General features: G+C 36.4%; 1 protein-coding gene across 1 annotated transcript; it reads left to right on the forward strand.

Annotated features, from left to right (window-relative positions):
- The first annotated feature begins 15,759 nt into the window (after positions 1–15,759).
- Positions 15,760–17,871, forward strand: LOC147634295 (uncharacterized). The gene is made up of 2 exons (XM_086804573.1): positions 15,760–16,495; positions 16,748–17,871. Exons 1-2 carry the CDS (start codon positions 15,797–15,799, stop codon positions 17,336–17,338), a joined length of 1,290 nt encoding a protein of 429 aa, XP_086660699.1. The 5' UTR covers positions 15,760–15,796; the 3' UTR covers positions 17,339–17,871.
- Positions 17,872–25,365: the final 7,494 nt, after the last annotated feature.

Consider the following 25,365-nt stretch of genomic DNA (forward strand, 5'->3'; position numbering starts at 1 on the left):
GGGATAGAGATAGTGTGAAGCAATGGGTGGTGTGGTCAAAGACGAGGCCATGAAAGGGTCCATCTGATTTGAGGAAGGTCTAGGTAATGGGTCATACCATGGTCTAGGGTTATGCCCGCTATTGCCCCCCATCCAAAAAATGTAACTGGAGGGTTGGTGATGACAAGGCACTATGCCAGTTTGTGAAAGGACAATGCCCATGTGTATGTTATATATAGAGCATGTGTATATATTTTGTAGGTGATGTGTATGGGCATTGGGCAAAAGTTGAGCTTGTTGTATGGATTCCTTTGGTGAAAAATCCAAAACTCTATGGTGGTACCCTTGGATAAGGGTTTTGTAACAAAAGTGTGCTCATAAAGGATTAGATATGTAGTAGGCTGGGCCCATCATATGAAGTGAGATTACCAACCCACATTAGTGACAACTATGCCACCACTCTTGTAGATAGATATGAAAAAGGGCTTACAGAAGGGCAATCGATTGGATTGGCGCATGATCTCAAAGGGATTCCAAACCCTATATCTGGCAAGTCTTGGAAGGTGACCACCCTATGGCTATGGAAGTATTGACCATGTCGTAAAGGTTGAGCTAATGATAGAAGTTGGGACCTTCATTGAGATCGAAGTCTAACCACTCTTTTCTTGCCTTGGCCACCTCCTGCACCAAGATGAGGATGATAAGCTGGAAGAACCAATATGTGGCAATAAAAGCAGGGGTAGGTACCTTGTTGTAGTAGAGGTCATTGAAGTACTTCAGTTAAAGCTACATCTCTATGGTGGTGAGGGGTGTGAGGCTGTCAATGTAGGGGAAGTTGTACATAAGTCCTTTTTCCTCTAGATTAGGAATTTGCACCAAGACTACCTCAATTTGATTAGCATAAACTTGGGGTTAGTGGTGCATATTACTCTTGGTGTAGCCAAAGGAATTTGCACCAAGACCACCTCCATTTGACTAGCATAAACTTGGGGTTAGAGTAGATTCCTCTAGGTGTAATATGGTGCTATCCACCATGATGTGTGCACAAAGGTTCCTTGTGCATAATAATGGATTAAGTCCTTAGGTTTTTGGTAACTGCACATTTGTTATGTGGATAGTACCATGTGTATACATGTAGTGGCAACATGAGTACATGGGCAGAAAGGATTTTAGACTGTTCAAGAAGAGGCTTTTGGACTTTCTAGGAGGGTACTTATAAACAAACCTAGCTATAATAGCTTTACCCTCCATGGGGAGCATTCTATCTATTCAATGGGTGGAGAGCCAAAATAAGCAGTAAAAGTAGTGTGAAGTGTATACTTGCACTTATTGGTTGGCGAGAAGACTGTGAGCATTGGCATTGTATGATTGTCACTTGTCAAAAACTAGGAGAAGCCATAGATGGCTAGGTGTGGCCACAACAATGTTGCTGATTGGTGGTGTCGGTGTTGAGGGCAATGGAGGTTTTGAAGAGGCCGAATGCTTGGCTTTGGGATGTTGGTGATGAGGCTAGTGGTTTGGTTGGTGAAGCCTTGGACACAATGTGGTTATCAAAGAGATCGGGGGGGCTGAGTTGGTAAAGATGATAGGGAGGCTGGGGATTATGTTGGTGAAGAGTTTAGAGCTTGTGTGGCTAGTTATGAAGTTGGAAAGGTTGCTTTCTAGGCATGAAGAAGTTTCGGGTTCTTGGTGGTGAAGCGGTTGTGGTGTGATGTTGTGAAATGCCCTCCTTGTAGTTTAGATTTGTTGTGGGTAAAAGCTAGCAAAGTATATACTGAGAGCTTTGCTCTAGCTTTGGGAAGGATTAAGAAAGGTGATTAACACAAGATTAAGCCCAAAAATCACACACACAACTAAGCTATGGTTATTTCATAATCTTGTTCACTCTCTCCATCACTAAAAGGAGGCATTGTTGCACACAAACAAGATAGATAAGAAATGCAAGAAGAAAGAAAGTGGAAGAGGGTAAAAAAAGAAGATACAACTCCTTTTTCATGAGTCGTGCATTCCTCCAACCACCCAAATCACCTTTTCTTGATATTTTATTCAAATTTAAAAAGTATACAGCTTTTACTTCTCTTAAAGATTTAAATTGAGGCTTTATTTTTCTTATGTACTATTGAAGAAAAGAGCAAGTTTAAATGTGCATTGGCTTTTATAAATTTGCGAACCTACTATTAAAGCCAATCACTTACAAAGTGGCCATAAAATATCGCAAAGTTTATTTTTCTTATGTACTATTGAAGAAAAGAGCAAGTTTAAATGTGCATTGGCTTTTATAAATTTGCGGACCTACTATTAAAGCCAATCACTTACAAAGTGGCAATGAAATCTTACAAAGGCATAAATGTCACCAAAGGTTGATAAAATAATTAATTTTGCCAATGTACAACACTTTGTTGATACTATTTTGGTACCAAAAATAGGGGTTATCATTCCTCCCACAATTAATTGCGAAGTGTCCTCACGAGAGCACAAAAAGAAGCTCCTTTGCCATTGTGAAACCACATCACATAAATCTTCACATACTCCTAATGGCATTTAGACACCCTTCTTCTTCTCACACTTCTCACAAACACACTCTTCTTCTCACTCTTCTTCTCAATGAAAATAGTGATTAATACAAATTTGAAAATGATTAACAAAAAATTCATTGCTAATCTTCTCAAATCAATAACTTAGTAAATCTGAAAACTGTGTAAAAATCAATTCTGAAAATGATTAACAGTAATTATGATCAAGAAAATGCATTTTGAAAAACCAGATGAACAGTAATTCAAAAATGATTAATCTCCTAATCATTTCCTAAACAAGGATCTAAGCTAAGACCTATGATACCAATGAAAGAAAGTAACATCTAGACTAGCTTAAGGTTAGCCTAATTAGCTTAGATTAAGAAAATCTTGAGAGATTAACACTAAGAACAATGAAAAGTAAAGTGTAATGATGGTCCAAAGATATCAAAAGGTGTCAAAAAGTATATCAAGGTTCAAAAAGGTATAATAGTCCTAGAGCACATTCCTTTTCTAGTCCCAAGGCCCATGTGCCCTAATCCTATATGTAAATGATCCTAAGCCCATGTGCCTAGGCCCATCCCATGTGCATATGCATCCTAAAATGCTTTTTTGCAATAGCAATGTGAGGAGAAAATTTTGTAGATAGGAGGATGAGAGGGTTTGCATTGATTAATCCATTAGCAAAGTATATAGATATATGTAAATAATTATGAAGCATAATTTGAGGTTCTTATAGGATAATGAGGTAAGAAGGGGAAGGAGAGAGAGAGAGAGACAGAGAGAGAGAGAGAGAGAGAGAGACAGAGATCAAAATATATACCTTTATTATTTACTTATTTGTTTGTTTGTTTATAGAAAGGAAAAAGATATTGTGTGTGTGAAAATATTAAGTGTATATAAAAATATATTTGTGTGTATATAAATAAAATTATGAATAAGGATAAGTATATAAATAGACTTTAAAGAATAAAAAATGAAAGCAATTTTAAATGGGTATTAACATGTATGCAAGTATATAAAAATAAAAAGTTAATAAGTAAACATATAGGTATTTTGTAAAGGGTAAATAAAAGTATGTATGAGTGTGTGTGTGTGTGAATATCCTTCATATGGAATCCAAACGATTAATTCATTCTTTACATCTTTGCGTAGGTTGAGTGCAAGAATAAAATGTCTTGTAATATCTAATGCTTTCCTCTATATTCAAATTTTTGTGGTATATATGTAGATTTGAAGTGGTCTAAATCCAATCATATGTAGATTTGAAGTGGTGTAAATCCAATCATATGGAGAAAAAAAAACCTCATTGTTTTTTTAAGTTTCTATAGGAAAAGTGAGAAGCTTCGGTTTATCATAGTAGTATGAGGTGGGGACATGAAAAGTTGGTAGTTCAAAGCTTAAAATTGGATAGAGACATGAAATTTTAGAACTCTCATTATTGGTGGGGTAGTGTAAGCTTGAGGTTTGCATGACCTATCAACCCTCTTTATTCTTATCCTAGCACCACCAAGCTTGTGTATACTTCTAGAACCTTATATTAATGTTTCAAGTGAGTAAGAAAAATGAGGCAATCTCTTGATCATACTACTTTTAATTATGTGAAGAAGAAAATGTATCATGAATATTACTAATTGTTAAGTTTGGTACAATTTACACCACACGTAACTATTAAACACCGAAACCTTTTATTTTTATTATCACACATCATGCTTGCATAGAGCTATCCTAATTTACCAACCCTTTCCTTCCAACACCACTCACTTTTAAGGGTTTTAACCTAGAATGTGGGCTTGCTTAGCCTACTTCTCAATAAAGCTACTACGAAAGGTGAGAAAAGCATGTACATTCAAGAAGTGAATGCTTATCCTACTTCTCAATAAAGCTACTACAAAAGGTGAGTAAAAGCATGTACATTCAAGAAGTAAATGCTTAGCCTACTTCTCAATAAAGCTACTATGAAAGGTGAGTAAAATCATGTACATCCAAGAAGTGAAAAAGTTCAAAGTGTTAAAAGGCGAGTTATTAGAATTGAAAAGAGCATCTATTTATTTCATTATATGCATATACATCTCAACTTGAGTAACTATTATGAAGTATAACAATTCACACTTATTTGGTGAAATTTGATACAATTAATATATTTTTAAACACCTTGAATGTGTGGATATTTCTTCAAAGTTATGCAATTGATATTACCCAAAAATGATTAATTTTGTGGACATTTTCTTACATTTGAAAAATAATTTTGTTTCAGGGGTAATATAGAAGAAACTACTACAAATATTACTAGCATACATCACATAACTTGTACACTACACAATGTACATAATTCATAACTTTTCTTTACTTGTGGTGAAAATGAGCTTCTAGGTTGAACTTAGCATAGAGGTAGCTAGCAAGACATATGTAGGGCATCCTTCTCTTTCCCTCATTATTTTCAAGGACAACAAGTTTTAGGTACCTCTCGGATTGGAATTTCATGTTGGGAAGTACTTACGCATTACAAGAAGTGTGGGCACATGTTGAAGTTGCAGGTAGCTCTCTGATTGGACTTTCTTGTAATTACTTTTGCATTACAAAAAGTGCCCCACTTTTGATGCCTAATATGTCTTATCCCATTCAATAATTTTGGAAGCATTTAGAGGCTAATCAAAAATTTTACATAAACATTGGTGGGGCTTACAAAAGTTGTGACTAGTAATGTTTAAGCTAGTTTTTAATTTTTTAAATTTTTGGCGGATTAGGCCACCTTATGGCCAAATTTTGGGTTGTTTTGCACTATATCTTTATGTAATTGTGAACATGTCTGTAGTCAATTATGTGGTTTTATAACACTTTATCAATTGCACTATATCTTTATGTAATTGTGAACATGTCTAGTCATTATGTGGTTTTATAACACTTTATCAATTGCACTATATCTTTATGTAATTGTGAACATGTATGTAGTTATTATGTGGTTTTATAACACTTTATCAATGGTTTTTAACATGTAAATTTTCATGTAGTTCAAGGCAGATTCTCGAGATAGCAATTTTAAGAAAAATGGGACTTATAAATCTTTTGAGGTCTTGTGGCTAGGATGGCAGCTAAGCTATGGCCACCACCACTAAGGTAGCATATTGTGGTTGTAAAGTGGTTGGAGATTAATCAAGACATGGCTTTTGTGCAGCTCCAAGATTGACCCCTCCTCCTTTTATAACAACGAGTTGAAACTAACTATAGATTTTGAATCCTTGTGTGAATTACCCCTAAGTCCTTGTGTGAATTACCCCTAAGTCCTTCAAAATGGGTCATGTGTCAGTGTTCAAGTTATCAATTGGGCTTGTATAGGTTAGTATTTGCCAATAGTAAATGCCATAGGGTCATTTTCAATTGGGCTTGGATAGGTTATAAGTTGCCAATAGTAGATGCCATAGGGTCATTTTCAATATGACTTCTTCTTAAGGAGGATAAACCTTGAATCACATATGTTCTAGTCAAATACAGTCTCTTCAAGATGTATGTTCTACTAGAATACAATCTCTTCAAGGTGTATGTTCTACTAGAATACAATCTCTTTAAGGTGTTATTTCACTTGTGCTTTGAAAATCTCAAACTTCCCACTAACCCTTTATTCTTCACATAAGCAACATATGCCCCCATGTATGTTTTCAATTTCCTTATCGATTCGAAAAGAATAAGGGATACAATGAGAGGTTGAGACCAATGGTGTTCTAAGGGGAATTCCCCCCCCCCCTCCCCAAAAAAAAAAAACTCCTCATCTCTCCCTCTTTTGTTAACTTTGGAAGCAACAAATACATAACACATGGGGACACTTCTAGCATAGCGATACTACCATAAACTCTAGAGACTTTGCCTTTGAGTCCTCTCTCTCTCTCTCTCTCTCTCTCTCTCTCTCTCTCTCTCTCTCTCTCTCTCTCTCTCTCTCTCTCTCTCTCGCATTGGTCTCTTGGAGACAATGAACATAACTTTGGTGGCTCTTAGAGCCCCTAGGCCATCTTTTGGCCTCTCGTAGATGATAATATATTTTCTTTTTTCTTTCTTTCTTTCTCTCTCTCAACATGTGTGTGTGTGTGTGTGCATGCATATGGCATGTACATCATGCATATATGCATGCTCACATACTCTAAAATATACATTTTACTCTTTTTGTGTGTGTGTGTATGCATCCATATACATGTACATCATGCATATATGCATGCTCACATACTCTAAAATATACATTTTACTCTTTAAAAATTGTGCATGCTCACATACTCTAAAATATATGTTTTACTCTTTAAAAAAGCTTCTTTGAAATGATTTCCTTTGCAATTTCAAGATTTTGTGAAAATATTACTCGCATGGTATTTAAGATTATCTATCATTAAAAACTATGGGCCTAGGTTGAGTAAAGTAATAAAGGTTTTAATAATAAAATAGCTTGTCCAACATCATAGTTTTTCTTTACTTGGATTTTTTTGTTTGTGGCTTGGATCATCTAGACTCAAAGGTGATGGGTCAAAGAGTAAGATATCAAGCTCATACTTTTATTTCATTTTTATGATGGGAAAAATGACGAAGTATTAGCTTAATATAGTATAAAGTTGGCACATAAAAGATGTGGGTGGTTGAGGGGGGGGGGAAATATGAAGAGAAATGTCATTGTAATAGTTACTATTGTTGGTAGGTATGTAACCTTGAGGTTTGTGTGCCCCATCAACTTCTTATCTTCTTATCCTAGTACCACCCACATTTTCTTATACTTCTAGAAGATCATAGTAGTGTTTTGGGTGAGTGTGAAATATTGATAAATCTCTTCGTCGATCTATTTTTAGGATTACAAAGTAACAAACATATCATAAAGATGAGACATCATGATGTTGAACACAGAATTTTCCTAAATTACCAACTCTTTCATGGAAGAATCACCCACATTTGAGGGCTATAATTTAAAATGTGGACTGGCTTCTAAGCCTACCATTGAATAAAGATACTAAGGAATTTCACATAAGTTAAAGAAAATAAGTAGGGTGAAAAGTTAAAGTCTCATCGTTTAAAGTTTTAGAACATGAACTATTTAATGAATGCATTGTCTACTTGATGGAACTATGCTATTGTTTGTCTTTTAATGATTAATATTTGTAGGAATATCCCAAAACAGATAAGTGATATATCAAGTACAACATATCACATGGTGTTTGATAAAAGTTGATGTTGAAAGATTAAAAAATTGAACCAAAATATGTGTGTTATCAAAAAAGTGCGATCAAAAAGTCATTTAGAAAAGTGTAAAATTTAATTCTTAATTTGGAGCTATAATACTAGCAAATCTTAATAAAAAATTAGAGTATTTTTCCCTCTCAACCACACAAGAATAGGTAGAAAATTATACATTCAAGAGAATAGCCTTATTTTTTTTAATACATCCTTTTTTTATTTGTCGCATGATTTTAAATATTTTAACAAGGAGTAAACTTTTTGGGAGATACCACTCCATAAGTTAAATGCACTTTTTTCCCACCTAGTCCCCCTTTAGCTCCATATTAAAGCAGTTTCCACCTGCACACCATGTCTGTACACACATATATGCACATGCACACGTGTGTGCATAGACACACACACACACACACACACACACACACATAGAGAGAGATATACAGTTACACACACATATATATATTCGTGTGTATATCTCTCTCTATGCGCGCGCGCGCGCGTGTGTGTGTGTATCTCTCTATGTGTGTGTACACACACACACACACACACACAGAGGTATGCCTGTATATATCTCTCTCTATGAGTGCACACGTGCATGCATGCGTGTGTGTGTGCACATGCACCTTCATACATGCATGTGTGTGTGTATGTCTATGTGTGTGCATGTGTGTGCGTGTGTGTGTTTGTGTTGATGTTTGTGTGCATGCATGCATGTGTGTGTGTGTGTGTACGTGTGTGTACATGTGTGTGTGTGTGCAAAAATGTAGGTGTGCTAGTGGAAGGTGCTTCAATAGGGAGCTGGAGGGGGATTGGACGGGAAGCAAGTGCATTTAACTTATGGAGTTTTAGTCACTCTAGTATCTTGCCAAAAATTTTACACCTTTTTAAAGTATTCAAAATTGTGCAGCTTGGATAAAAAAAGGATGCACTTAAAAAATATTATCATGCCATACATTTTTACATTTAGATCCAACTCCAAAATACTCTTCAAATTCTACATCTGCATGTTGAGAAAATCTGGTATCCTAGGTGAATGCAAGCCTCAATCATAGCTTCAATTGTACAACCTTTGGGAGATTGTTTCTCCAAGACTCCCCCTTTCTTGGTCCATATTTTAGACATAAAGCTATAAGGTTTTTTTGGAAATAAATAAATATATATAACTATTGTTCCCAAAAAATATTATGATGCCATTCTTTTCTTCCCACTCTTGTGTGGTTGAGAGGGAAAAGTATTCTACTTTTGGATTAAGATTTGCTAGTAATTATAGCTCCAAAATTAAGATTTAAAATTTGCACACTTTAAATGACATTTTGATTATAGTTAATGATAACGTTCACATATTTTAGTTCAAGTTTTTTAATCTTTTATCTTTCAACATCAAACACCATGTGATATATTGTACTTAATACCAATTATCCCTATATATCTCTTTGTGTGTGTGTGACACACACACACATGCGCACGCAGGCGCACACACACACATATATATAATTACATATGTATATATCTGTGTGTGTTGCATCCACACACACACACATAGATATATATGTACACATGTACACCTATAATTACATACATATGTACATATCTAATTACACACATGTGCACACACACACACACACACACACACACAAAGAGAGATCATTGTCTGCATAAATAGAGAGGAGAAAAGCTCCTTGTGTACATATGCTACTTCCAAATATGAAAAGATAGAGAAGATCAAGATGTAAGGATGTCTAAACACATTTATGGAAGGGCCAAAAAAAGCTCAAAGACATGGTGTAGCAGTAGGTTGTATTGTTTTAATTGACATGATGTATAGGTGAAATTTGTATCTATCCTGAACCTCAAAAGGCTTTAATTAAGTCGATGAGAAAGAAAACGTAAATTACTTAGAAGATTCTTTCCAGAAGTCCCTTACGAAGCATGCCTAGTAGCTCTTCCTACATTTGGAGTGGTAACTAGCTAATTGGGAAAAGAATTCCCTTTCTCCATCATACTCATTATTACAAGTATATAAGTAAAGGCCCTTAGAACATAAGATATCTTAATGTGAGAGTGATGCTTCCACCACTTGGAAAGATATGGCAACACACTAGTAGCATTGCTTTTTGGGGAAATAGATATTTATAATATTAACACTTCGAAATCATTACAAAACATAATAGTTCAGAGGGGCCATGGGCCAGGAGGCTATTCTAGATCTTTTACATTGCAATTCAGCAGTTTACATAACATATTCCAAACAAAGGAAGACTGGCTCCAAGATACATGGTACCCGAACTACATGCAGGCTATCATCATTGCTTCAATGGTACATTCTTTAGGGGGCAACTTCTTCGATATATTTGCCTAGCCACACCTTCACCACTAGTCTGGTCCCCAGAGAGTTTTCTATGAAGGCCACAAAGGTCTAGATGGGGTGTTTTTCCTTGAGATAACATATTCTTGTCTTTGCCCCATATTTGGGGAGCCTTGTCTTCACATCATACCCTGAGTATCTTTGCATAGCACTGGAAGTTAGGAGACCTAGTATGTACAAGGAACTGCTCATCAGCAGGTCAAGTGATCCCAATTTGTAGAGAGTAAATACCCTGAAAGATGTTAGCATTACTTAAATTATTAACATAATATATAGACCATCACAAATAAATGCATTCATACACCAACTCAGTCACATCTAGACTAGTGTTCCTCCCTTTCTGAAACACAATCCTATTCCTAGATACCCAAATTTCCCACAAGCAACCAAATAATAGCATATTAGTGACATCTTCAGAATCTACCCCCCTTCCAAGAGCCCAATCCCCCCATAGCCCCCTGAACTCCTATAGATTTAGCTACCCATTTCCCAATTCTAGCCCGAATCCCCCTAATAGCAAGGCATTCCCAGAAAGCATGCTTTCTATGAAATATGCATAAAAATCTAACTTTGCCTCATGGGATGGGGCTCTAATTTTAAGGGCACATGTTTTGGGAGAGAGGGTGGTGGCTTGAAAGGGTAGGAAGGGTGCATTTCTAGTCACCATCATATCCTTATAAGCCAGATTGCAAGTGTCTTTTTTTAAGAGCAGAGCAATTAAGAGTATATGTAATAGGGCTCGAAAAAATGGCATTCTATTGTATTTGTATCGGCCAGAATTAAGAAAAACTGGTTGAGATTAGCCCTTATTTTAAGGAATGGTTTTTCATATATTTAGTTATAAAACCGGCATATTATAGAGATTTTGAAAGAGAAACCAGATAGATTTAAGATTTGTCCTTATTTTGATTGGTTGAAAAATATGTTTTTTTTTTCGAGAACTGTATTATTATGTATACATTATAAGGATGAGTTGCTGAATAATCCTTCGATTTTTTGGGTTTACCTCTGGGCTTTGATCTTGGGTTTATACTTTTGTACAGTTTCCTTTTTTTTTGCAATATATCGATTTCGTTTCAAAAATAATAATCCTTTGATTGCTTTTAAAAGGAGCAAAGTGGGGAAGTGAGGAGGATGGTGTGGCCACACCACCAAGCTATGGGAAGAGGGTTGTTTACTGTGGGTGAGGATTTTTGCAAGTTAAGAGGCAATGCTCACATAACCTGGTTACTGTGGGTGAGGATTTTTGCAAGTTAAGAGGCAATGCTCACATTTGAGGGCTATAATTTAAAATGTGGACTGGCTTCTAAGCCTACCATTGAATAAAGATACTAAGGAATTTCACATAAGTTAAAGAAAATAAGTAGGGTGAAAAGTTAAAGTCTCATCGTTTAAAGTTTTAGAACATGAACTATTTAATGAATGCATTGTCTACTTGATGGAACTATGCTATTGTTTGTCTTTTAATGATTAATATTTGTAGGAATATCCCAAAACAGATAAGTGATATATCAAGTACAACATATCACATGGTGTTTGATAAAAGTTGATGTTGAAAGATTAAAAAATTGAACCAAAATATGTGTGTTATCAAGAAAGTGCGATCAAAAAGTCATTTAGAAAAGTGTAAAATTTAATTCTTAATTTGGAGCTATAATACTAGCAAATCTTAATAAAAAATTAGAGTATTTTTCCCTCTCAACCACACAAGAATAGGTAGAAAATTATACATTCAAGAGAATAGCCTCATTTTTTTTAATACATCCTTTTTTTATTTGTCGCATGATTTTAAATATTTTAACAAGGAGTAAACTTTTTGGGAGATACCACTCCATAAGTTAAATGCACTTTTTTCCCACCTAGTCCCCCTTTAGCTCCATATTAAAGCAGTTTCCACCTGCACACCAACATGTCTGTACACACATATATGCACATGCACACGTGTGTGCATAGACACACACACACACACACATATAGAGAGAGATATATAGTTACACACACACATATATATTCATGTGTATATCTCTCTCTATGCACGTGCGTGTGTGTGTGTGTGTGTATCTCTCTATGTGTGTGTGTACACACACACACACACAGTGAGGTATGCCTGCACACATGCATGCGTGTGTGTGTGTGTGCACATGCACCTTCATACATGCATGTGTGTGTGTGTATGTCTATGTGTGTGCATGTGTGTGCGTGTGTGTGTTTGTGTTGATGTTTGTGTGCATGCATGTGTGTGTGTGTATGTGTGTATGTGTGTGTACATGTGTGTGTGTGTGCAAAAATGTAGGTGTGCTAGTGGAAGGTGCTTCAATAGGGAGCTGGAGGGGGATTGGACGGGAAGCAAGTGCATTTAACTTATGGAGTTTTAGTCACTCTAGTATCTTGCCAAAAATTTTACACCTTTTTAAAGTATTCAAAATTGTGCAGCTTGGATAAAAAAAGGATGCACTTAAAAAATATTATCATGCCATACATCTTTACATTTAGATCCAACTCCAAAATACTCTTCAAATTCTACATCTGCATGTTGAGAAAATCTGGTATCCTAGGTGAATGCAAGCCTCAATCATAGCTTCAGTTGTACAACCTTTGGGAGATTGTTTCTCCAAGACTCCCCCTTTCTTGGTCCATATTTTATACATAAAGCTATAAAGTTTTTTTGGAAATAAATAAATATATATAACTATTGTTCCCAAAAAATATTATGATGCCATTCTTTTCTTCCCACTCTTGTGTGGTTGAGAGGGAAAAGTATTCTACTTTTAGATTAAGATTTGCTAGTAATTATAGCTCCAAAATTAAGATTTAAAATTTGCACACTTTAAATGACATTTTGATTATAGTTAATGATAACATTCACATATTTTAGTTCAAGTTTTTTAATCTTTTATCTTTCAACATCAAACACCATGTGATATATTGTACTTAATACCAATTATCCCTATATATCTCTTTGTGTGTGTGTGACACACACACACATGCGCACGCACGCGCACACACACACATATATATAATTACATACATATGTATATATCTGTGTGTGTTGCATCCACACACACACACATAGATATATATATACACATGTACACCTATAATTACATACATATGTACATATCTAATTACACACATGTGCACACACACACACACACACACACACACACACACACACACACACACACACAAAGAGAGATCATTGTCTGCATAAATAGAGAGGAGCAAAGCTCCTTGTGTACATATGCTACTTCCAAATATGAAAAGATAGAGAAGATCAAGATGTAAGGATGTCTAAACACATTTATGGAAGGGCCAAAAAAAGCTCAAAGACATGGTGTAGCAGTAGGTTGTTTTGTTTTAATTGACATGATGTATAGGTGAAATTTGTATCTATCCTGAACCTCAAAAGGCTTTAATTAAGTCGATGAGAAAGAAAACGCAAAGTACTTAGAAGGCTCTTTCCAGAAGTCCCTTACGAAGCATGCCTAGTAGCTCTTCCTACATTTGGAGTGGTAACTAGCTAATTGGGAAAAGAATTCCCTTTCTCCATCATACTCATTATTACAAGTATATAAGTAAAGGCCCTTAGAACATAAGATATCTTAATGTGAGAGTGATGCTTCCACCACTTGGAAAGATATGGCAACACACTAGTAGCATTGCTTTTTGGGGAAATAGATATTTATAATATTAACACTGCGAAATCATTACAAAACATAATAGTTCAGAGGGGCCATGGGCCAGGAGGCTATTCTAGATCTTTTACATTGCAATTCAACAGTTTACATAACATATTCCAAACAAAGGAAGACTGCCTCCAAGATACATGGTACCCGAACTACATGCAGGCTATCATCATTGCTTCAATGGTACATTCTTTAGGGGGCAACTTCTTCGATATATTTGCCTAGCCACACCTTCACCACTAGTCTGGTCCCTAGAGAGTTTTCTATGAAGGCCACAAAGGTCTAGATGGGGTGTTTTTCCTTGAGATAACATATTCTTGTCTTTGCCCCATATTTGGGGAGCCTTGTCTTCACATCATACCCTGAGTATCTTTGCATAGCACTGGAAGTTAGGAGACCTAGTATGTACAAGGAACTGCTCATCAGCAGGTCAAGTGATCCCAATTTGTAGAGAGTAAATACCCTGAAAGATGTTAGCATTACTTAAATTATTAACATAATATATAGACCATCACAAATAAATGCATTCATACACCAACTCAGTCACATCTAGACTAGTGTTCCTCCCTTTCTGAAACACAATCCTATTCCTAGATACCCAAATTTCCCACAAGCAACCAAATAATAGCATATTAGTGACATCTTCAGAATCTACCCCCCTTCCAAGAGCCCAATCCCCCCATAGCCCCCTGAACTCCTATAGATTTAGCTACCCATTTCCCAATTCTAGCCCGAATCCCCCTAATAGCAAGGCATTCCCAGAAAGCATGCTTTCTATGAAATATGCATAAAAATCTAACTTTGCCTCATGGGATGGGGCTCTAATTTTAAGGGCACGTGTTTTGGGAGAGAGGGTGGTGGCTTGAAAGGGTAGGAAGGGTGCATTTCTAGTCACCATCATATCCTTATAAGCCAGATTGCAAGTGTCTTTTTTTAAGAGCAGAGCAATTAAGAGTATATGTAATAGGGCTCGAAAAAATGGCATTCTATTGTATTTGTATCGGCCAGAATTAAGAAAAACTGGTTGAGATTAGCCCTTATTTTAAGGAATGGTTTTTCATATATTTAGTTATAAAACCGGCATATTATAGAGATTTTGAAAGAGAAACCAGATAGATTTAAGATTTGTCCTTATTTTGATTGGTTGAAAAATATGTTTTTTTTTTCGAGCACTGTATTATTATGTATACATTATAAGGATGAGTTGCTGAATAATCCTTCGATTTTTTGGGTTTACCTCTGGGCTTTGATCTTGGGTTTATACTTTTGTACAGTTTCCTTTTTTTTTGCAATATATCGATTTCGTTTCAAAAATAATAATCCTTTGATTGCTTTTAAAAGGAGCAAAGTGGGGAAGTGAGGAGGATGGTGTGGCCACACCACCAAGCTATGGGAAGAGGGTTGTTTACTGTGGGTGAGGATTTTCGCAAGTTAAGAGGCAATGCTCACATAACCTGGTTTACAGTGTGATTTTAGCGACTGAAATTTAAAAATCCCGGTTGGAATTCGGCATTGTTCGGGAGATGAAATTTACATGTTTTAGTTATAAATCCCGGAAATAGTATGGTGTTTAGAGATTGCCTTGAAAAGAACATATATTTTTTTGGAGAAGTTATTTAAATTTTGACCAGGTATATGGCATTTAGAGATTGCCTTGAAAAGAACATATTTTTTTTAGAGATTGCCTTGAAAAGAACTTTTTTCTTTTGGAGAAGTTATTTAAATTTTTTAGCCAAAAGAGCGGTGGTTCCGGTGTGTGTGTGTGTGTGGGTGGGTTCGTGGGTCCGCAAATAATGATAATAGATTAGAATATAAAAACTATATCCACTATAAAAATAAAAAATTTGACCAGGTATATGGCCCCCCGGTCCCTCAAGGGGATTGTGAGAAAATAAATTTGCCACGTACACGTGTCGGTGGGGGTCGTTGTCATTGACAGGAACATATCGCACTGTGCACAAAGAGCTCGACACGCTCTTCGAAGGGGATCCTGTGTGCATGCGACTAGGTAGTAGCTGCTTCTTCTTCTTCTTCTTCTTCTTCTTCCGATGCAATCGCAACAGCCTTCCTCGTCCTCTTCTATGTGTGCCCCGGCACACACACCCACCCACATCTCGCCCCCCGCCCTCTGTGAAAACCCATCTCCTTCCCCCCCAAAAACCCTCGCAAGAACCCTCAGCCATTGCCTCTCCAGAAGGGCTTCCTGGGGCTCATCCAAGCCCGCCTCCTCAGTCTTTCCCAACACCACTTTCCAAAACCCTCCTCTTCCTTCCTGCAATCCCTCTGCAGAAGCCCACACCATCAACGAAACCATGGCTGCTCCCATCCACCACAAAACCCCCCCTATTAAAGCCGAAGAGGAGCTCTATTCTGCAGCAGATGAACCCTCCTCCACACCCTTCGCTTTTTTTTCTCATGATGGTGCACGAAAACCGACTGGTTTTGAACAGTTTCCGGATGCCAGAGTGGTTTCTATCGGTGGGCTGAGTAACCCTAACATGTGTTTTAAACGTAACTCAATCGCTAACCCCAGCACAGGTTCCTCAGCTTTGTCGGGCCAGTCCGCTGTGGGAGCTGGAAGCGCAAAAGTGGGCAAAAGGAAGCCCAGGGCAAACAACAAACCCCCCATCAAAGTCTTCTCAGCAGACACTGCAAACTTCATGGCTATGGTGCACAAGCTCACTGGCATACCATCAAACACATATCAGCTTTTTGGCTCTCCTCCGACTTCTCTATTAAAGCCCAAGGTACTTTACACTTTCTCAATCTTGAGCAAGTAAAGTTAATTTAGAAAACAGCAGAGATTAGTAACTAATTAGCTTGTAGCTACTCTTTGTTTGTAGGACAGTTTGTTAGAAAACCTCAGCAATTAATGGCTAAACTATCATTTGCACGCCCTCGTTCTATACTATAGCAAACCCTTCACAGATTAGCAAGTAAGTTTATGGGTTATTGATGTGGTCATGTGCATTGAATGTTCTCCTTGCACTCATGTATAGGGCTTGCATACTCTGGACACTTCGGCCTTCTTTATCGGGGACAAGGCTGCTGCAAATCTTTCTATGCCCACATTTTCTCATTTCAGACCATCATTGGGCCAACAGCTACAGTTGGATTCTTCTCATAACTTCAACTTAGCTCCAAAAATGGGTCTGAGTATGGCAGCCGGTCGATCGAGCACAAGCAGCTTCCCACCTTTGGCGCCTAATTCTGATCTCAAGTCTTTGCTTCCACAGCTTTCTAGAAACATGGGCAGTTTTGGCCACTCGTGTGCAGCGGCCTCCTTACCAAGTCTGTGGGACCGTTTAGAGGAGGATAAGATAAAGCAGAAGTCTTCTACAGGCCAATTTAATGTTAATGGGATATCACATGAAGATGTTAGTGGCTGTGGCAATGGAAACACATCCCATCGAAACTTGATAGGGGACCTGGGCCAATCCACAAGCAGAGAAGTTCCAAGCTGGGAGAACTTGCTAATGGGAAATGACGTGTTGCCGTTTGTGGACTCGTCTCCGTCACCATCTAGCAGTGGCACCGTAGCCAGCCATGCTTCCAAGGCTGAGCTTGCTCGAATTGAGAGGGTTGAATAGATTTAACAAGCAGCAAGGGTTATAAGTTTTACAAGCTTCGAGTTTTTAGCATGAGCCATTGCTCCTTCCAATGCAAGATATCATGCACAGGTGTATATATATGTAGCTTATAGGATAGTCAAGTTATAAGCAAGTAGGCTAAAATGGTCACAGTTTACAGTTAGGGTAATTAATTGGAAACCTCATGTATACAGGGGATAATGATGCACCTTTGGCCACAGCTAAAGTGGAGGATTGAGACGCATTGACTTCCTTGACACTTTGATTACCCCTCACTCTTGTACATACACATATGGGGTATGGAACCATCAGTTTTTTTCAGGTAAAGCAGGCAACTGGCCACTCTTTATGCAGACAGAAATGCTACATGTTTTGTTCAACACACCACAAAGGCATCATTAAGGAATTTATCAATTTATTTTATCATTGACTTTGCAAGAGCTGATCTAGAGCTTTCTAGTAATCTATTTCACCTTACCATGTTTTTTCTAATTTTAATGTGAGAGGGGGTACTGAAATTAGATGCCTTGGGTAGATTTCGAACCCAGGTCCGCACTTTAGGAGGCCCAAGCGCCACAGCACCGGCTAGGGTGAAAGTTTCTATGCTCCCCTGAGAATCCTCTCTCAGAGTGGGGATGCTAAGAATATTGTACGTTTGTGACATGTATCCACACACACTTTTTTTTGGAAATATTATCCACACACACACACACACACACAAACACAAACACAAACACACACAACAGACTGTTGGAGCTGGATTGATGCATTGTGCATACAATCACTTATAGGTTTTATTCATGCTAAGGAATTTCATTGCTATGGCCATGAGGTGCCTAGATGGCAAGGTAATGTTGTGCCACTTGCGTAGTAACTTCCAAGCTTTCTAGTTTTGATGCATCCATTTGTTTAAGCTTTTGAATGTGATTCAAACAAGTTTCAAGCCCATCTATAAAACAAATCTCATACAAGGCAAGTGCATTTGAATTAAGAGTGCATACCGTTTGCTCTTGTAATGTTGATGTTGGTACATAACCAGTCAACAAGGGGAGTGTAACACTAATAGGAGATTGGAGAAAGCAGCATCATAGGCTATTAAAGGGATCAATCAGAGTTCAGTTTGTGAAAGTTTGATCTTGTAACCATTATCACCAGTCTAGTAAGGGAAAAAAGCCATTTTTTTAACTTTTGGATGCAAAAAGTCTATTACTATTCATACCATGCAACCATCAAGTAAAAGAAAGCTTACACCCAAATCAATATTTGTCTAAGAGAACATATGTTATCACAAGAATCAAATGGTTGGCCAAGGTCTTAGAGCCTATAAGAAGCATCTTATATAAAGAGAAACTAGGGTATATAGCAAAGGGCCTTCAAAAAACGACAACCAAAGAGCACATGGAGAAGTAAGTTGTTATTCTTAATATAAGGAGTTGGGAATACCATTCCTTCAAAACCTACAATATCCAAATTGAATTTATGCATAGGAAGATGCATAAAAGATTGAATTTTAATTCAAAAGTGCCATTTTCATTTAAAATGAAATTATGCATAGGAAGATGCATAAAAGATTGATTTTTAATTCGAAAGTGTTAGTCTCTTTAAATGGAATTTATGCATAAATAAAAATGTAGAGAAATCTTATATCAAATATAAGAATTCTCTTGTATTCTATAAAAAGATATGAAATGTAATAAGACGTTATAAGAGGTGTATGAGATGTGATAATATGTGATAAGATGCGTATAGAAAGTGATAAGATGTGATAAGAGGTGTATGAGATGTGATAAGATGTGTATGAGATGTGATAGGATATGATAAGATGTATATGGAACAATTGGGCCATTAACCATGTCTTCTATCCATTGCTTATTGCATTGCTACCTAATTTCTTCATTTCATATGAGTTTTCATTATCATGTAAGGGGGTAGATTAGTGTAGTGATTAGGGGTTATCATTAGTGAATCTTGGGAGAAATTAGTGGCTTATTTGGAGAAGTTGGCTAAAGTTTGACGATAAGAAGTGTTCTCTAGCTGTGGCAATACAAAAAACAACTTAAACTGATCAAAATTGTCAAATCCTTGAGGTAAGTTTCATGTTTTATGCCTAAATAAATATATAAATAGGAAATATTAAGCAATTTAGTTATAACTAAGTTAAACCCTTAATATCAAAGGTGCAATAGAGTATAATGAAATATTTGATGCGTTATATCTTGATTATAATGAGTCTAATGACTAATTTACATTTTTACTAATTCTAGTTGCTTGCTAGTTAATAAAGGAAGTATAATTTTTATTAATGATAGTTAAGAACTCATTCAAAATAGAGACAAAAAAGTGTTTAAAAAAGCTTAACCCTAATTTTTAATATTTATTGGAGCATGTTTACTATTTAAAGACGAAATTTGAGAATTTACACTATTTTAAGGAATAATTAAAGAAAGTGGGTTAATGATGGAATTTTAAGTAACATAATTTATAAATGATGAATCTAATGTGGTTTTAGCTATGAAAAAATTAATTAATTATTAATGAGTTTAACTAAATAAAATTAATGATTTATATGGTTTTTAATGGGCTATAATTTCTTTAAATAATGGTTTTTAATGTGCTATAATTTCTTTAAATAATTATTAACAATTACCAAAATTTAAAAGATGATTTTCAAGATATAATACGAGGTCTATGAAAATCTTGAGAATTAATTTATGATTAATACTTTATGAATTTTCTTAACTTTTATGCTAAATTTAAAAAAAATTAATATCTCAAGATAATTAATGAGTTAGGGGATGAATTGAACTAAGACTCATGTTTATTTTTGATGAATTTTTCTATGTAAAAGGAAATTAAGTCTATTTTATACTTGCTTTGTACATAGAGTTAGGGAAAGAATTTAAGGGTATTTTTTGAAGGTCAACTGCTTATTTCTGTGAGTTCTTTGAGTTTTCAAAGCTTGAGTGTAAATACTAATACTCTTTCATGCTCTTCTTAATATTCCACTAAAAACTTGTCGCATTGACACTATCATTCGAGCACTAAGGATAACCCCCATGCCACTCAAATATAATACCACAACCTACTCATATGTAATGGATAATCTTCCTTTTACTAAATCGTGTATATGAAATTTAATTAATTTATAATGCTCATATTTTATACACACCTTTTTTTTGTGAGTAACACCTAGTTTCCTCTTAAAATCTCTTTATTTAGAAGAGATTAGCTATCTAAGGACTACAAATGAGTTACAACCTAACACTTGGTTGGCTAGATACCTTGTAAGAGTACAATTTAGAAGCATATTAGTAAAGGATCAATTTTTGTGCATTTGTCTCTCAGGAGTTCTAGCAATGTTACTAAAAGGATATTAGCATGAGTAATAACCTTGAGTGGGTAGATGAGCTTCCCAAGAACCTAAAGAGACTAGTAGTCATAGAGAAATTAATTGATGATACTTATAGCATCTATTTGACCAAGAAAGAGAAACCAGACACAAAATCCAAGAGTCTTCAATCAAAGAGTTGGTTTCTACTCAAGAAGGAATTAGTACTAAGATGGAAAAGGAGTACAAGTGGGTTATATGGGTGAACGTTCACATTGAGGATCTTGTAAAGAGCCGTCTAGAAATTCAATTAGCCACATATTGGGGATTGGTAGATAGAATCGAGTTGAAGACCATCCATTTCTCCAGTTGCTTAGGATATTGGTGGAGAGGTTCTAGACCCACAAACTGAAATTCCTTACTGGATAAGACTAGAAGACTTTAGAAAATACTATGCCCTATCTAGTGGAATGAAGATACATTTTTGTCCTGAGACAAAAAAGAATTAGAAGATTTAGAGACCATGTGGGATGAGAGAAGCTTAGATTTTTGAAAAGGGAAGTGTGTGTGTGCACCTTTAGGTTGGGTATAAGTTGTGATCATATGGATACTAAAAGTGAACTTAGGAGTGTAATAGGAAGACTAGCAAACTTTAGAGCCTTTATAAAGAATTCCCCCAGCGTAGTACCATAGTGAAGCCTCCACGGCCAAGAAGTGATTAGTTACTTAGATGATGAGCTAGAGTGGATTTGAGAAGGGAATTAGCTTGAGTTAGATGGATGAGTGGTGAGAGTAGTAGGGAAGTAAGGAGAAGAGAGAGTGACAAAGATGGAGAGATAAGAGGCCTAGCAAGTGTATAGCAGAGCGGTTTAAAAAATTGTTACAAAGGACGTATTATAAGGAGTACTCCCTCGAGCATAAGTGAGAACCATCCACATTATTGGGATCAAATAGTTTCAAGTCCAAATCATAATGACGTCCGGCTCTCAACCCGCTGTACACCCAATCAAAGAGGAAGTAGAAAGTAGTGCGAAAAAAAGTGAGGAAGGGAAAGGTAGTGATCCAAATCAAACATTTAGTGGTTTCAAAAACTCCAAAGACTTGGGCCTTCAAAGGATATTTTATATACCTAAAGGGAAAGCCTAAAATTTCTTCAAAGAGGAAGACTTTGGCTTAAGTGCACTTTTCCTTGAAACAATGGCCATCCCAACACCTAGAGCTATATTTTGGTTATAATTGACTTAACCCAATTTGGGGGAGGGATCAAGATCCCAATGCTCACAAACAATGATTTGAGATCACATGCGTGGCTAATGAAATCATAGATGATGATCAAAAAATATATATCTTTCCAGATACTCTAAAGGATGAGGTTGCTTCTAGTTGTTATGGGAATATAGATACCATGTTAAAAGCAACTTACAATGATCACAAGCTTTTCTCACTAAATTTAGAAGGCAAGGTTTCTAAGACCGCTTACAACAATAATTAGATTACTTGTCTCGAGGCATAAATGAGAGCATTGATCATTACATCGAATGAATGGAAATGCTTATGAGCAAGATGGGAGCTTATGATCCAAATAAAGAGATGTAAAAACTTAGATTTATTGATGGCATTCAAAATGTAGAGGCTCAAACATATGTAAGCCTTAAATGCCCCGCACAACGTTAGAAGATGCAAAACAAGAAGTGAGATATTGGGAGCAAGTCCAATTGAGTTAGGATACTAAGAATTGCTTTCAAGATCCTAGACCTCCAAAACCTTTGCAAATAAAGCTACCAGAGCCACTGCAAGCTTATGGGATGTTCCAAATACCTGGAATGGGTGTATAAGGATAAGGCATGATGGGTCCTAACCCATCTGGTTATGTTTCATATAATCGTTATGTGTAGGCACCAGCTTACATGGTTCAAAAGGGTACTCCTCAAGAACTCTTGAGTGAGGCTAAGGTTACTTAAATAGTGGTAAACTCATTTGGGGATATTTAAAGAAGAAATTCTTAGTGCAATACACCCATAAGACAAAGGTGTATATGCTATAGTGCCATAAAGTGCGACAACCACACAAAACCCTCATAGGTCAAACATTTGGTGTGTTGGCACTAGCTTATATGGTTCAAATGGGTACTTCTCAAGTACCATTGAGTCAAGCTAAAGTCACTTAAATAGTGGTAAAATCATTTGGGAAACTTTAAAGAAGAAATTCTAAATGCAATACACCCATAAGATAAAGGTGTATATGCTATAGCACCATAAAGTGCGACGACCACACAACATCCTCCTAGGTCAAACATTTGGTGTGGGAAGTTCCATGGCTATGTCCATTTAGCAACATAGTGTCCAACTACATCTAGAATTTTTCTAGACCAACCATGAACTCTATTTTATTATTGTTTGAGAAACAATCACACAAAGGGCCAATGCTTTATTGAGCACAATCATCAGCACAACAAGCTCAAGGGCTACAAACTAACTATAACTTCATGGATAGATTAAATGTAACTCATGAGATAGGACCATCACCACAACCGTTTATGAAACGAGGTTTACCTATACAAGTTTGACCTCTGACATTGAGAATGAACTATCCTAGGAATAGCAAAAATACGGAGAGGATTTCCTTTTAGAAGAAACTTTGGGAGTCTTGGAAATAGTGAAATGGGGGGGGTTAATCATTTTAGGCCACAAGGCCTTGTTATATGTCATTGCTAGGAAGAAGGACATATCACTACTTATCTACCCTAATGAAATGAAGCATCAGACATTTACTCCTCTATGTGGGAATTGCAGTGGGGAGGGTCATTATTATGAACAAGATTGTCCATCAAAGGATAAATCTTCCATTAATTATAAGGGTAAATAAGTGATAAGTGAAGGGCCTAGTTCTTCAACCAATCTTTTAGAAATAGTAAGTGAGAATCCCAAGCAAACTATTAAATCAAAATTTACACCACGTACAAAATAAACTTTGCAAGAGAGCCGATGATTAACATAATAATTCTATCACAAATGAACCAAGAAGGAGTAGAGAGGGACTCATCTCAGCTAGCCTCAATAAAGTGACACTTGAGCCAAAGAAAATAAGTGTGGGGGAAAATGTAGGCCATGACGTTGAACTAGTAGAATTTGAAACCCAAGGACAATCTTTGGATCATCCTATCTTACTTGTCCCCTTGCAAAACCCACAAATTTAGGTGGGAGTGGCACTATTTTTCCCAAACGACTAGTTCAAGAAGAAAACAAGGAAGACGGAGAAGGAAGTTGGTAGATCCATAGAGAATAGAATGATTCATGGATTGAGCTAGAGAATATTTTTTTGTCCATAAACTTAAGACAACCACTAGTTTTCTCTTATCTGTGTAGGAGACAACTCTACCAAAAATTGGTAAGAAGAAGAGCATGTATAAAGTGAGAGTAGCAGTTGATAGATTAAACCATAAGCCAAGGGAAGAAAAATATGTGCATATAGTGGATCTTTTCTTAGACCCAAGAGCCCCTGTGTGATAGATGTGAACATAGGTAATATGTCGATTCCTGGAGCGCAATTAGATGGTGGAGGAGCTACTATCAATCTAATGATAGAGCAAACTATGGAAGAGTTAGGATTAAAGGATTTAGAGTCTACTAACTTAGTTTTATAGTTGGCTGATCAATGCAGAGTCAAACCCTTAGGGGTGTTGAGAGCTATAAATACCACTATTACAGGACTCAAATTTAGAACTAGCTTCTTAGTGGTACGTCCCAATTCTCATGTCACTTCACATCCTATTTTATTAGGGAAACCATTGCTTTTATAGGGCCGCTGGTGTGAACGAAAGTTAGTAGAAGAGTTCGATCACAATTGGTCCTTGGGATGATTGAGTTAAAATAAGAGCAATGTCTAAGGAGTGGCTTAAGGAGATTATCAGGGGGGATACCACGGATTATGGTGGGAATGTCCCTAAAGAAGAGGTAACGAGTGTAAGTGAGGATGGGATCCATATTCATGGTTGATTAGGGCTCTATGACGTCGTGTATCTCCTTTGGAAGATAAAATGGAAGTTAATATAGTTCATTGGTAAAATTATGCAAAACAAAAGAGATTAGGTGAATATAAATTTCATTACTTGTTATGGAATGATTCGAATAGTGATATCACTAATTGGTTATCCACATCAAAACAATGGACTACTAATTATCTTATGATCAAAAGTGTAGGGGTAAATAGTGAGAATGAAGTGGAAGATTTAGAAATTGTATAAGGGGAGTTAGTTAAAGGGTGTAAGAGAGAAGAAAAGGAAGTATTAGTGTGTACAAGAGATGTTAGCAGTCTGGTTGTGGGGAGGATTGTGAAACTAATATATGTCGTGAGATGAGTGCATAGTGAAGATACACTATAGTAAAAACCGTATAATAGGTTACATATGAGTAGAATCAAAGAGTAGATGTCGTAGAAGAAATAGGGGATGCTACTTAATGAAATGGAAACTAGGAAAATTGAGAGTTATAAACGAGTTGAAGGAGTTGTGTGATGAGCTAGCACAGGAGAAGTTAACAGCCAAATATGCATTAAGAGAAGCAAGAGTAGTAATCTCGTGCCTAGAAATAGATAAAGTGCAAGCTTTGCGAGAGGTACGTGAGATATCAAATACTTACATAAGGAGGACATTGTGTTATTAGACGCGCCATGTTAGAACAGAAAAATATGATTATAGAAG

The sequence above is a fragment of the Cibotium barometz genome, chromosome 11 (genome assembly GCF_041138505.1).
Source record: "Cibotium barometz isolate CiBa-2024 chromosome 11, ASM4113850v1, whole genome shotgun sequence".
Lineage (NCBI taxonomy): Eukaryota > Viridiplantae > Streptophyta > Polypodiopsida > Cyatheales > Cibotiaceae > Cibotium > Cibotium barometz.